The following is a 15198-nucleotide window of genomic DNA, read 5'->3' on the forward strand; positions in this document are numbered from 1 at the left end:
AAAAAATATATATATATATATATATATACACACACACACACATATATATATACACACACACACGCACACACACACACACACACACATATATATATAATTTTAAAAATCACTAATCTCAACATTTAAAGAAAAAAATAATTGGTGCATTCTGTCATAGAAAAATCAAGGGGCTGTTTTAGAAAGATCCAATTGTTACACTGAATTCAACAACCTCAAAATGGCAAAATGACAAGAACAGAAGGGACAGATGGAAGGAGTATTACGAAGGGCGAATCAACAGTTTGGAGATTAATTGAACATTGGGTTAAGAAATACAGCCCAAATACTTTTCTGAACGTCTGAACATCCGCGACGGATGGCACCGCTGCCATTAAGTAGGGAAGGCCTTTCCTATGACATATGCTTGGACCTCTTACTTGAAGGCCTTTGGCACCTGGACCCGCCCCCCTACGCTTCCTACCTCCACATTTTCCTTTTCCTCACGACGCACATTCACCCGTCCCGTGCCCTCTTTCCTGCTCTGTGTCTCTGCTCATGCTGGCGCCCCTCTCTGACACGTCACTTACTGTCCTTTGCCTGCCATTTTTCCTCACTCTGCCTGGGGGCCTATTTCCAGACTCCCTTCCAATATTTGCCCTGCCTCCTGAAATTGTCTGATGGCAATTTCCTGCAGCCTGGATTTTGGAGATTCCAGAAACTGTCAACTGGCCTATTAGGGCATTTCCACTATTTTTGACTAGACATTTCTAGCCTTGGCCGCTTGCTTAGACTGGGGAGAAGCCGGACAGGAAAGTCAGGCTTGCAGCAGGAACCTGTGGCATGAATCACACCCTGAGCACCAAAGGGTAACACACGTGAGCTCCAGAGCTCCCAATGGCTGCAAGGGGTGAGTGAGTACACGGGACACAAATCCCAGGACGTACCAGAACTCAGGAGCTGCACAAATGACAGCAACTTACAAAGTGATCAAGAGGGACTGATACGTCCCAGGCTCTTATCGACTGGCCACTGGGACCTGACACCAGGATGGCTTGCTGAACTGGAAAGGACACAGTTGGGCACAGATCTGCCCCGCACTGTGCTCCAGCCACCGTGTCCCATCTGCCAGACCCAATATCCTCCCAGCATTCAAACCACCAGATTGAACACGTCACACCATTTCAACCCAGTAGGCAGATTTGATTGTAAGACCCAGTTTCTTTCCAGACACTTTCTAGCACTTTAATCTGGCAATGACCTTCTCAAATCCCCAGGATTTACTTTTAAGTATATGGGGACAGCAGGTGGGGATTAATTTTTGAGAAGTTTGGCAGAAAAAAAAAAGAGAGAGAGAGAGAAGTCAAGTCATCGAGTGACTGCTTCTCCTTAGCCACTTTTGCTGTATTACTCTCATCCTTTTAAGAAAACTATTCTTTCTAGGCTAGTGTTATTGCATACCTACTATGTCTAAGGAGGCAGTTTGTTCCAAGACCCCACACGAAGTTAAATAAGGTATGATGTTTGCTCTAAAAAGTAAAATATTATCTGCTAATATTGATAAGCCTCTCCAGTCCCGTAAGACTTCTTTTGGTGTTAAATCTACAAAATAAGCATAGTTCTTTCAACCTTTATTTATAGAAGGTTCCTATTTTTATGTTGTCTTAGGCTATTCACATAGCTTTACACTGGAATGAAAATACAGACGTGATTACAGGCTTAAGGCAGAAAACCTTCTATGGGAGACCTAACTGGAACAACGAGTTCAAGCAGATCGCCTACGATCATCCCAGGTAAGGCAAGCCTTCTTCCCTCTGCCTGCCAGGAACCTCCCTGGAGAAGCCGCTGCTGAAACAGGAAGTCAATCTGCACATCATCTTCAAAAATAAAACATCTGCTTTAGAAAAGGTGGCCATGGTATATTTCATACCCACAAACCTCTGCTTGCCTGGCTTGCAACCTCTGGCAGTTATTGATTATGTTGAAAGTTTTCTCACTTAACCTCTGTATAACGATGGTATTTCTTAAACTACTTCTGGCTTCAAGAAATCTATGGTGGGCCAGCAGGTGGGGTGGTGGTTAAGGTGCTGGTCTTCTACGTGCCCAACTGCAGTTCAAGTCCCAGACCTGGCAGATTGCTTTCTCACTTTCTCTCTCTCACTCTCTTTATCTCTCGCTGGTGAGCACACATGCCCTATAGCAAATTTTTAAAAGTAATAATGATAAATTAAATTAAAAGAAAGCATTCTTTAAAAAAAAAAAAAAGAAGGAAATAAATCTTTGGTAAATACAATTGGTCTCCAATTGCCCAACTGGAGACTTCACCTATGTCTAACTACACCGTATCTGGCATGTCTATCAAAGCCAACAGAGACAGTGTTATAGGGCTGGCCTCAGGGCTTAGGTTAAGGGAGCCAGATCCCACATGGAAAATTATGTGGTTTGAATCTTGGCCACAGTGGCTTGAAAATCACACTGAATGCATGTGGGTGCACACCAAGAACCCCAACAGATGGAAAAATGGAGGAGAAGGAATTGCAGTGTAAGTATGCCCTACTAGAGGGGATTTTTTCTTTCTTCCTCTCTCTGTCTCTCTGGTGAATTAAGAAAGAAGGAAGGGAGGAAGGGAGGAAGGAAGAAAAAAAGAAAGACATAAAACCAAGCCAGGGCTTTGGGGTGGTGTTGAAGGACCAGATCTGGAGCCCAGGTCCCTGGCTGGAAATCCTGGCGCTGCCTTAACCACTGGTCTACCTGCAATAGATTATCTATCCTGATATTGATTTGGTCTTCTCCTCTGCAAACCACAAGTGATCATAGAGCTTTACTGCTAGGATGCTTCAAGGAGGAAATGAATACACATAAGTGCTTAAAACAGTACTTTGTAAGCAGTACTCAGAAAATGCTAGCAGCTATTGTTACTACTGTTACATCATCACTATAGAATAAACTTCAGTGTGGAGAAGGAAGAGCCCTTGCTCTGGGCCCACAATACTAGAGTGAAGTCTGTCCTTCCTAGTTCCAGAAGTGACTGGCTATGTGACTTTGGACATAGCCCTTACTGGAGGTTTTGTGCCTCATTGCATAATATGGATGATAGTATCCATTCCCAGTGTTGTTTACATAATTTAAAAAATGTATATCAAAGAGCTTGGTAAAGCATAAAGCACTGAATCAAACAGTATCATTGTCATTATGTGTCTCCTAAGTCAACTTTTGTTTTGAACCTTCATCATCTATAATCCTTGAAAGTCAAAAGGTATGAACAGTGTCTTCATTAAAGAACAGTTTCCAAATCAAGGAAGATCTAAAGAAAGTGAGGGATGGGGCCAGCAGTTGGCATAATGGCTATGTCGCTGGACTCCCACGTAGTCAACCACGGTTCGAGTTCTGGACCCGGTGGCTTAAACTCACGCCGGGTGCGTGTGCGTGCGTGCCCAAGATCCCGAGAGGAGAATGGAGGAGAAGGGATTGCGGCGTGGCCATCCCCCTGGGGGGTGATTTCCTGCTTTCTGTCTCTCTGTCTCTCTCTGTCTGGCGAGCGCATGCGCCCTATAGCAAAAATCTCTCCAAAAAGAAAAGAAAGTGAGGGAGTATGCCATATGGATAACTGGGAGAAGCATGTGCCAAGATCTGGGGCAGAGACACTGTTCCTGGATGATCTGGGAGGCCAGAGGGTTGCAACAGAGGGATGAGAGAGAGCATTTGGGAGTGGGAATGGGGGGATAGCTGCAGATCACAATAAGACTTAGGATTTTATTAACAGAGAGGAAGCCACTTAAAGGTGTGAGCAGATGAATGGCATATGGCCATTCTCCCAATAGGAGAGACAAGATCTAGGGCCCTGGACAGGAGTTGAGGTCAGTGAAGAGTAGTGAGGGGGGGGCAGCACTGGGGGTAGGGAGAAGCAGCTGCATTCTGGATTTGGTTTTCCTTTTCTTTTTAGAGACAAGGTCTCATGATGTTGTCCAAGCTAACCTCAGTCTCTGGATCATTCTGCTTCTGCCTCCCAAGTAGCTGGAAATAAAGGCACATGGCTCAGCTTCCTGCCTAGATTCAGCGTATATTTTGGAGGTTGAGCTGACATGTCTTGCTGACAGATTGGATGTGAGCCATGACCCAAGCTGGGATGGAGTTACCTCTTAATAATATGGAAATGAGCTGTCTGGCAGGTGTGGGATATCAGGGATTCAGTTTTCAACATGGTAGCGTAAGGTGCCTGTTACCTATCCATGTGGAGATGTTGAGTTGAGTCAGCAGATGAATATGAGAGTTAGGTGCTTGGGTTCTGGAGAAGTTCCGCTGGAGGCATCAGCATGCACACTTTATTGGAGTTAGGACACTGGATGAGATGACCAAAGGAGCAGATATAGATGAATGAGAGTTCCAAGACCTCAGTATTTGGAGGGTAGGGGATTATAGTCTCTGTTAGCAGGTCACAGAGCTTATATTTTTGATACCTAGCTTATTAATCATTGAACTTAGGTCTTCTATATCTGGATCCTTTCTCTGTCTACCTTAATAGCATTGGATCATGAAGAGTAAATTAAAATCTACTAGGGAATTTCTGCCTATTTCTCTATCCCCTGGGCTTTCCCTATTATCTTGCCATCTCTCCCCTCAGTTATTGATCTTATGTTTTGTGGTCTCTCTACATAGACATTATCCTTTGTTAAACTTTTGTAGTCCTCTCGCTTTGTTTATGATCCACAAAATTCTTTTCTGGTGAATATTATTGATTTTTTGGTCAATTTGGCCACTCATTTTCACATTTTTTTCTTTTAGTTTCTGTGTCAGAACTATGTCATTTTCTTTCATTAATTTTCATTAAATTTGTTATACTTCCCAGGCCCATGTATTTGAAGGAGGTTCGGTGAGGAGAATGGTCTGGAAGGAATGACCAGGTAGCTATTCAAGGGTCAGGACCATTCAATTCTAGTTGTCTCCCTCCATATGAAGTCACTCTGACTTCAACTGCCCTGTGCTGAGACCACTGCCAGGTCTCTCCACTCCCCATGCCCCAACAGCATGCCCAGGAACCTTGGGTCCAAAGCAAGAGTATATCCTGAAGATGCTCAGCACTCCTAGGCCTATCACTCGCAGCCTTAGCCTAGGGAGAGGCAGTTGAAAGAGTTCCGGTGGGCACTCACTACTGACCTTGATCAGCCTGAAAGTAGAATATTTCCAACAAGTCCAAGAAAATCTTAATCTTTGGTTTCAGGGTTACAGGAAGGATGGTGTGAACCAGCTATACAATATTATAGTCTTATTTCCACCATGAGGCTCAACCTCATATGCTCTGTGAGAGCCTGCCAACCTGGGGGAAGTGGCCTTGGGCCAATCTGGGTGCTCTTCCCAAATGCCAACACCTAAAGCCCACTTGTTCCTTTTTGCCTCTTGCCTTGACTCTTGTTGACACTTGGCCTAGAATCCAGTTCTGGCTCTCTACCTCTCTCCAAATGCAGTGCTTCTAACCCTTTCTGGCTTCAGGAGCCTTAGAATCCAGTTACTCTGTATCCCTGCCCAACCCTCAGTCCTAGCTCCTAGATCCCCAGCCTCTTCCGAGCCTTGAGAGTCACTACCCCTACTTCACACCACCTAATTCTTATCCAGATCAGAAGGGCAATTTCATCTGAGGTTTCCTTAAAAATGTTATAGGTAGAAATGAACAAAATGTTACAGGCTTATATGTGATGACCAAGTTTTTTGTTACCTTTTTGTTCTTTGGGGGAAAAAATACATATTATTTGATAAATGTTTTATCCTTGACTTTGAATTATCATGGAATGAATTTTCCCACTTAGCAGGATCTGGACACGGACACATAAGTCTTGGTTTCAAGTTCTTACAGATAGCCTCTCTCTTTATTATGAAGGACTCTTATCGACATCTCACATTGTATTTGTTTATTTTTGTTACACAAGAAGTTTGCAGCCCAGTGGGGAAAGCTTTTCAAACCAAACCATTTAATTATCTCCCTTCCCTCAGAAAAGCACAAGCCAGAAACACTGAGCATCAAGACACTAAGGAAAAAACTGAACTTGCACAAACTCTGCTCCAGAATTTCTGTTTTACAGTGCTGAGAAGTGAACCTGTCCAATTTTTGCAGGGAATGGAGAAGAAAAATCAGAGTTAAGATGGGGGAAAACTGATTGTCACTTTCCCTGTTGCCTTTGTGTGGAGCGTGTTCATTGTTTTTCAGGAGCCATAATCAAAGTTAAGTACCTACACGGACTTAATGTCCAACTGTATTTTTCAGCACTGTAGCTGTGCCATCTCTTCTTGATAGATGATTTTTATCTCTTCAAGAATAGAAGATCCCCTCCACTCCCCTCAAGGCTTGGATGTTATTAATCAAACCACTACAACATACTTCCTAGCTCTCAGTTTTTTTAAGTACTAGATTTGTAAAAACCTCAGACTCTAGAACAGGAGTCCCCAATCTCTGAACCAGTACCACTGTATGGCTTGTAAAGAACCAGGGCTGCAGAGCAGAAGGTAAGCAGTGGAAGGAAGCTTTGTCTGTATCTATAGCCGCTTCCTGTAGTTTGCATTACAGTCTAAGCCCCGCCCCCCATCAGATGAGCGACAGCATTAGATACTCACAGGAGCGCACTGTATCGTGAACTGCACATGCGAGGGATCTAGGCTACATGCTCCTTATGAGAATGTACTGCCTGTTGATCTGAGGTGGAGCTGAGGAGGTGATGCTAGTGCTGGGGAGTGGCTGCAAACTGTGCTTTATGTTGATCTGTATAATTATTTCATTATATATCACAATGTAATAATAACAGAAAGTGCACAATAAAATGATACACTTGAGTCATCCCGAAACCATCCCCTTCACCCCCATCCATAGAAAGTTGTCTTCCATGAATCTGGTCCCTGGTGCCAAAAATGTAGGTTGCTGATTTAGACCATGATACCATGTTATATACCTTCAAGCACCAATGTAATTAATATTAGACACACGCAGGCAAAGTCAACACTTAATTCTAGCCCTGGAATGCCAGAGCCCTATGAAAGGACAAGTCACCAGTACAAAGCCTCCTATCACCTTCCCAAAAGACTTTTAAAATGACCTCCTTAGAATCATTTCGTTTACTGCTGTGTAGAAGAAGATTTATGTTTAATGAAGCTTTTAATGAAGAAATCTCGGAAAGAGAATGCCAATAAAATCTAATTTTTAAACAAGAAAATCTAATATTGAGAAGTATTTCAATATCCTGGCCTTTGTCCAGATATAAATGAAACACACAATCCAATTACGGTTCTGCACAAAGGACAAAGTAACATTAATTTTCCTCAAGATGGTTATTAAAGAGATAAACAGTGTGTTTTCCCCTTATTATGTCAAGGATATGTTTGTTCCCAAGCTACTTGGCTACTCTTCTGAGACAGGTCTGTCCTGTCATTAGCTCCTATCTTTTGGCAAAGATGGGTCAGAAGGAATTGGCAGATTTGTCAGTGGCCTCAGAAAAGGTTCTTTGTTCTTGAGGGCCTTTGAAGTAGGCACTCAACCATCTCTATTCATCAGCTTGAAGCCAGGGATTCTTAGGACTTACTCTTTTTAAACATTTACCTGTTCACTTGAAGTTGAAGTTTGTTCTAAGAAGGAGTTAACTCAAAAGAATAAAGAGAAGAGGGGCATAAGTATTTTTTTATAGAACATGAAAAACAGCACCAAAAATAAAGCTTGAAGGGAAGCAGATCAAAGAAAGCAGCGCAAGCTATAAAGGAACCAGAAAATTGCAAAAATAACAGTAATAGAGAAACAAATTGATGGGCACCAAAATGAATACAAATCAGGAAGGGGGAATGAAAATTAAAAATAGATCAAAGACTAAAAGTAGAAAATGGGAAAGTGTACTCTATTGTTTTTATTTGTAATTAATTTTGGTAATTATATCAACTACATTAAAAAACATAAGTATAGTTTTAAAAAGGATCCATAAGCCAGGAATGGTGGTATGCCCTAAAATTCTAGCTACTCATGAGGCTGAGGCAGGAAGAACATGAGTTCAAGGCCATTCTAGGCAAATTAGCAGGACTGCCTCGAAAAAAAAAAAAAATAGTAGATGTACAACAAAGTCTTTTATTGGTATGCCCAAACTTATGTGTATGTGACAATAGTTGTATATTACTTCAATAAGACAAGCTCAGAAAAGTACTCTAAACGCAAAAGCAATGAAAATTATTCTCCCAATTAAGGTATAGTAGGCTAATTAAATATAGGCATTGACATCTTACTAATCTATAGAAATGTGTCTTTTACAAATGTAAATGCTGCATTCCATTTTTTTGTAAATATTCTCAATATGTTCCTAAGCTTCAGGCAAATGTTCAGAAAATCAGAGAATCGTTTCCAAGAAGGTAGACAGAATGAAAATAAATATATCTTTGTCACATCTAGCTGCCTTTTCTTTTTTTTAATGAGCAAAAATATGCAGAAGGAAGAGGGAGAGAGAAACAGATATTTTTGACAATACCTGTCAACGTTTTTGACCATTGCCCCAAACTCCCATTTCATCCAGGACTGCAGGTGCATGCCACAACGCATGACCTGTTCAGTTCAGCCTGGGACCTACACCTGGACCTCCCAGGTGTCCCAGACCTTGCACCACAGTGGTCTACGACCCACACCATCACCGCTGGGTCTTTGCTACTTTTTTGGTAAACGCACATTGTATATGCACTCGACCTTCTGAATTTGTGGATCAGTTGTTTTTAATTAATTGAATAAAATGGATTTTTAATAAGCCTTTAATATTTGATCTTACACTTCAGATAATATTTATCATTTGCTCTGCTTACTTATCTGTTAATAACTTTACTTTATGTGATTAATTACCATAAAAACTTTAAAGAATTGGCCATTTTCTTCATAACTTCAGTAGAAGTGTTTCTTTTATTTTGAAGGAAAAACATGAAGAATAGAACAGGATTACCCTTTGTTAGAACAGTTCAGCCCAACCTAACAACGAAGAAAGGTGCTGACTTACCATGTGATTGGGGGCTTCTAATCCATATTGCATGAATGTATTTTAAACCACCCATTGTTTTCAGAAATGTAAAAATACCTTTATACTAAATTGAGTAAATGTGTCCATCTGGAGCCACATTTGCCTGTGTGCACACCCTTCGGTTCTCATTTGTACGTGCATATGTGCAAAATGTTTTCAAATGATATTTTTAAGAAATTAGCATTCTGATTATAGCGTACAGGACTCTTTATCTAACAGGATATCCTAAACATTCATTATATGGCTAAAATGTTCAGAATACCCAAAGAAATATACTTAAATGGAAATCCAACACATGATAAATTATAGCTTCGTGAGAAAACTAAAACCATTATAAGCTTACGATGAGGCTATATTCCACATATTTAAATAGTGCCTTTCCACCAGAGGGCATCCAGCTCTCTAGTTATAATTAAGTGAAGATTCAAGAAAAATTACTGGAATTACCTCATCTGTGGTAGGGAGATTATTGAGGTGGATGAGTATAGGGTAGATTTACCTTTACTCTGCAAAGTTTCTTTGATGGTATCAAATTATTAGTTAGGGGAAAATTAGCTTACTACATAGGATGGCGTATACAGTTGAGTGTTTTCGTGAGGCAAGGGAGAGGACAGGGTTGGGAAAAAGATGGCTCCACCACTCCCTGGAATCCAATGCTACAAGTCGGCTGCTTTAATTTTTCTGTCCTATTCAAGGGCAGCAACGTCACGAATGTGCCTAGGCCCTTGGTCAGTGACCAACAGAACAAGTGGAAGGACAATGAGATGAGTAAAAACACTGAGACAAGGGTCCTAGCAATGCAACTCATGCTGCAAAGACAGAGGCGGTGATAAGGGAGGGCAGTAGAGACATGGCCACAGTGAGTACTGCTGGGAGTCTGTAGCTCCTAATGAGCAACTGGGAAATTAGAATGCAGAGAAAAGTCAGGTAGCAGACTGCTCCAAATTGATGGGAGACAGGTTAAAAAAATAGCTGACCAGCACGATTATCGTCTGTGGTTATGGGAAAAAAAAGGTGTTATGCAAAATATAATTATGTGATGAATCATTCGGAGGCATTTCTAATGAAAAACACTCACTAGGAAGGATTAGCCGGAAGTTGTGTCCATTGTCTGAGTTTGTAGCTCTCCTCGTCTTCTTTCTAAGCCTCCATAAATCCACGGGAAGTTTCTGTTTATCGATTTTATTTGCAGAATGCACTCAGGGTATAAAGTAATTTGATTTTTTTCAAAATGGGGTTTAGGGTCTGCCCCTACAGGGTTATAACTTACCAAGCATAAAAGCCAACACATAAAAACAAACATACAATTTGAAGAGAGTAGGGCTCACGGCAGCAGAACCTGGGAATCCAGCGAGGTGGTGGGATTACTCCCAGGCGCACCCCCACTCCCATATATCTGCTGAGCTGAAATCTCCTGGTGGGTGATATTTTCAATGCCTTTCATGCGTGGCATCACTGAACTGTTTTGAAAAATGCACCAACCCCACAGAGAAGAACACCATAGTCGTTTAGCAAATATAGAGGGAGAAAGGAGGATTTTCTTCATTGTTTACCAGAGCTAAAAATAATGCTGGGAATGTTACCCATCTTTGCAGCTTGTGTAAAATTTGTCCTTTTCTCATCAAAGTCAGCAGCCCAGACTGATCAATGTTGTTAATGTCGTCCCTGATCCAGCTTCTCATGTGTGTGCAAGGTCTACAGCCTGCAGGCTGTAAGCTAAAAAATAGTGCCGTGTGTTTTTATACGTCTTGTGCAGAAGATCTTTTCTGTTTTGAGTTCTAAGCAATCATGGGTAATTAAACTTTATAGAAGAATTTTTTTTCTTTACCAACCCTATTGGGCTTCTACTGCACTTGTCCAGTGACTCATAAAAGAAAAAAAAAAGAGGAGAAGACCCTTCTGCATCTGTGCCTTAGCCACTTCCCATGGATTCTCATCTCAGTGATGCACAGTGTGTGCAGGGAATGAAAAATGCCCCTACTTGGAATCATAAATGCTGAGTAGAGGAAGCCAGGCAAGCGAAGAATGCCATGTGCAGGCACCATGCTGTACAGAGGGTTGGTAAAGGGCCCGGCCCTTCTGCCTTAGCAGAAAGTAGATAATGAACAGCCTTTGTGGGATCTTTCAGGGATTACATAACCATGACACTACAGACCTTGAGTACAGAAAAGTGTGTACTTCGCTGTGCAGTGTAATAGCCACAGCTTCAAAGAGGCAGGGAGCGATGCACTGCTGGGGACACCTGTGGTACACCTGGCAGCCAGCAATCAGAGTCCTTTGAACTAGAGTCTTAAAGGCAAAGCATCAAAGAGCATCATGAGGGCCTGCAAACAGTTACTGTGGCTGCAGACGAAAGGGCAGTCTTAGCCTGTTGGGAATGGACCAGCGAGCACTCTCTTTGGTGACATCTACACTAATGGAAAAATATCACCACCCATAACAACATCTTTGAAAATAGATGCAAAGACACCTCTGGGCACTAGACACAAAGTAGAGCTGTGACTCCTCACTGGGCAAGGTCTTTTCTGACCCATCCATCATTCAGAATGCTTTAGTTCAGAGCTCAGCAACATAGTACTGATGCCCGGAAGTCTGTAATCACCTCTGGGTAGCACCCCACATCTGTCTAGAGCGTGGCTTCCAGGAGCAGGCAGACACCAGGTGAAATAATCACATGAGCCAGTGACAGCGCTCCCCAGGTGCCTAGGCGAGGCTGAAGGCTGCGCTGGCAATGTCTAACCCTCACAGACGTTCAGGAACTGGGTACTACAATGCTTTCCACTCTATAGCTAAGGAAGTGTGGACTTTGAGAAGACAATCAGTGGGCCCAAAGACACCCAGCAATGGAGTGGTGAGACCAACAACACTCTTAATCATTGCCTTTTACTTTCGAACACACCTTAAAATTGTTTCATTAGATTATAACCTCATATTTTTCAAGGGAAGTATTTTCTGGAAAAAGTGTATTCTCAAATTTAGCCATGAGCAGAAATTTGAAAGTAGCTCTTATACATTTCAAACCTATTGTCACTTATAAATTAAGTCATTTGATAAATTCCTTTAAAAAGCTAGAGTTTGACATGTGATTGAACCATCAGTTTCTCTTATGGATGTTATGACCCTGGGACACATAACTAAAATGTGCATATGATACGTGACAGGGAATCATGTTAATACAAAAGCTAAGAACCAGGCTATTCAGTCATTTCCTAAACAAAGCCAAGTCTGAACAAATAGAGGCATTACAGTAGTCTGGTCCTGGGGTCCAAGGAATTTCTCTAAGAAAACATTTGTCAAAGTGAGATTCACAGGACTGTCTGCTCCCGTATCACTCAGGGTTATGGCTAAAAATGCGTTCCATGGATTTGAGACTGAGACTTTATTGTAACAATCTTCTTAGATGGTTTTATTCATGGCAAAGTGTGAGAAGTTTTTCTCTAGTTTAAAGTAACTAATTCAGTGTATGTCAGACTGGAAATATGTTCAAAGATATAGTAATATTCAACACAGAAGAAAGGCATAGTCTTTTTATGCTCCTATAGAGACTAACATATCCCAACTTCCAGATACAACCTGACTCCCGCATCAATGAGGAGTATGTATATAAATGGAGTTACAGGAATGTGAGCAGCCTTAGGACAGTCACAATATACAAAAGCATCTCTTCAGCTCAGTATTCTGAAATGTCATGGGTAGAGATGACAATGTGTAGGTGATTATATTTTCAACAATGAGGTTTTTTGTTTTTCCTTTCCAGCTCTTCCTTTTGGCTTTCTTTGAAAACTAAGTGATTGCAACAAGAGACGTAAAATAAGTAGCTATTACTTTAGCATAAATTGTATTATCTTTTAAAAAGGCAGGGTGGAACAGGATATTAGTAATTACTAACCTTTTAAAACCTTTTGGAATGCATTATCTCATTTTGCTTTCAATAAACATACAGCATAGTCATTATTAACTTTGTCTTACACGAGCAGAAACTGAGGTCTAGAGCTTTGCTCAAGACCACATAGATAATGAGCTGCGTGACCATTTGTTCATTCATACAACAGACGTGTATTGATTGTCTGCTATAAGCCAGGCGCTGTTCCAAGTGCTAGAATTATGAGCATGAGTAAAAAGACCAGATTCTTGCTCTCAGGGAGCTTACATTCTACTTCCAGATCCGAGAGAATGTTAGTCAGGTCATCCGACTAAAAACCCAGCCAATACCACCTCTATATCCAAATCTCCTCATCAGTCCTCATGGTCTGTTTCAGTCAATCTTTTTGCTTCCATCTGCCTGTGTAATTCAGGGCATAGCAGGACTCTGAAAACCCAAGAGAGACCATGGCGCTGAAAGTAGGAAAAGAAAAGCTAAGAAAAAAGGAAATAGGTAGAGAAAAATTAATGAATAACCTCACAACCACAACTTCTTCACTACTTTTATAATTCCGTCATGGCTTCTGACTGGCCTCGCCCTGGGTAACACTTTTTTCCCTGCCCTTATCTCTACTGCAGCAGCAGCATCGGGGTGTTCTTCTGTGGACCGAAAGCTCTCTCAAAGACACTTCAAAGGATGTGCCGCTTATATTCATCAGTTGACCCCAGGGGTGTTCATTTTTATTACAACAAGGAAAGCTTCTAGACTTTGAAGGTAAAAATCCATGCATTGTATAAGTAGCTTCAATCAGACAGGTCAGAGGTTAGGAGATTTTTTTCTATGAAGGGCCAAATAGGCTTTTGAATCATTAGGCTTTGTGGACCATATGCTCTGGATGGTAACTACTCAGCTCTGTCATGCTAATGCACCAACGTAGTCACAAATAATAACGTAAATGAATGGGTGTGGCTGTGTTCTAATAAAACTTTATTTATGGATGTGGAAGTCAAATTTCTTATAGCTTTCTCATGTCATCAATGTTTTTCAACAATTAAAAAAAAGACATTCTTAATTCATAGGCAGTCCATCTTTCCAAACTTATCTTCATGCTTAACATGACATCCAGTGTGTAGCTACTGGATTCGAAGTCTCCTTTAGAAGTCATTTCAAATTCTCTTTATCCTGATGGCAGAGACATTTACCTTCTATCTAAATCTGATCTCTTCTGCTTTAAACTTCTTCATGTTTTTTTCTCATTCTCCACAGACCACAGAAGTCACCAGTGGAGCTTTTCTTTAATATTTTATATACTTGAAAGTGATATTGAAACCATTTCTTACCTATGCCTTTTCTAGTCCAAACAATACTAAATTCTAAATTTTCCATCTATGATGTATATTCTAGCTTTTCACTCATTCTCGTTGCTCTTCTTCCAATTCATTTCCAACTCTTCACATCCTTCTTAAAATGTGTTGACTAAAATGACCGTAACATTCTAATAGAAGCATGACTAACGTCAGATAGAAGAGTGACATTTTTAGATCTTACGTGCCAGGTACATACAACCAAGTTCCACTTTTGTCTTTCTCTCTCTTTTCTTTCTTCCTTCCATATTTCTTTCTCACTCTCTTTTCACAAATACTTTTATTACTGTCACGTTTTGGTCTATGGTCATCTTGACACTTATATCCCGTCTCAACTTCTGCCCCACATAGTAACTGAGATTCTCTTTTTTCATTTAAAATTCCCATTGGGACAGTCTTTCCATCCTATATGACCATTTTACCCCAAAGAGTTTTTGACACTAGTACTGATTAATTTTAGTACCTGTTTTCTATTATTTTAAGGTTGTTTTGAAGTTTTGCCTCAAATACTGAACTAGTATCGAGCTTAGTGATATCTACAAATTTAGTTAATGATGTTTCAAATCTTTTGTTTAGGTTTTCAATCAAGTTACTGACTCCAAAGAACTCTACCAGGAATTCCTGCAGCTGCCTGTGAAGATGCACTCCTAGTTGAGAACCAGTTAATGATAACTATTAAGACTAGCAATTCACACTGGACTACTTTGGCTTATAAATAGGTCATGTACAATACAACAAAAAATTTACTGAAATTTAAATATGTTATCTTTTTCAAATGTTTCTTATCTTTGTGGACTGTCATTGTGCCACAAAAGAGAACTAAATTTTTCTGACATGATGTGTTTTATAAAGTCATGTAGCCACTTAGCTCTTTGGAGTGTTTCTAAATTATAAATTAGTCATTTATTTTATCTTATCCTCAGTTATTGATATTGAGTCCATTTTTTTTTCCTACGGTGTATTTAAAAATGTATCC

General features: G+C 40.7%; 1 protein-coding gene across 1 annotated transcript in view; it reads left to right on the forward strand.

Annotated features, from left to right (window-relative positions):
* NOX3 (NADPH oxidase 3) overlaps positions 1 to 14856 on the forward strand; it is a 67184-nt gene extending 52328 nt beyond the window's left edge. The window contains exons 12-14 of the mRNA XM_006139976.1: positions 1645 to 1769; positions 13497 to 13632; positions 14799 to 14856. Of these exons, the coding sequence (XP_006140038.1) occupies positions 1645 to 1769; positions 13497 to 13623 (252 nt within the window). The 3' untranslated portion in view covers positions 13624 to 13632; positions 14799 to 14856. The remainder of the gene's footprint in view (positions 1 to 1644; positions 1770 to 13496; positions 13633 to 14798) is intronic.
* Positions 14857 to 15198: the final 342 nt, after the last annotated feature.

This window comes from Tupaia chinensis, unplaced genomic scaffold (assembly GCF_000334495.1).
Source record: "Tupaia chinensis unplaced genomic scaffold, TupChi_1.0 Scaffold000014_1, whole genome shotgun sequence".
Classification (NCBI taxonomy): domain Eukaryota; kingdom Metazoa; phylum Chordata; class Mammalia; order Scandentia; family Tupaiidae; genus Tupaia; species Tupaia belangeri.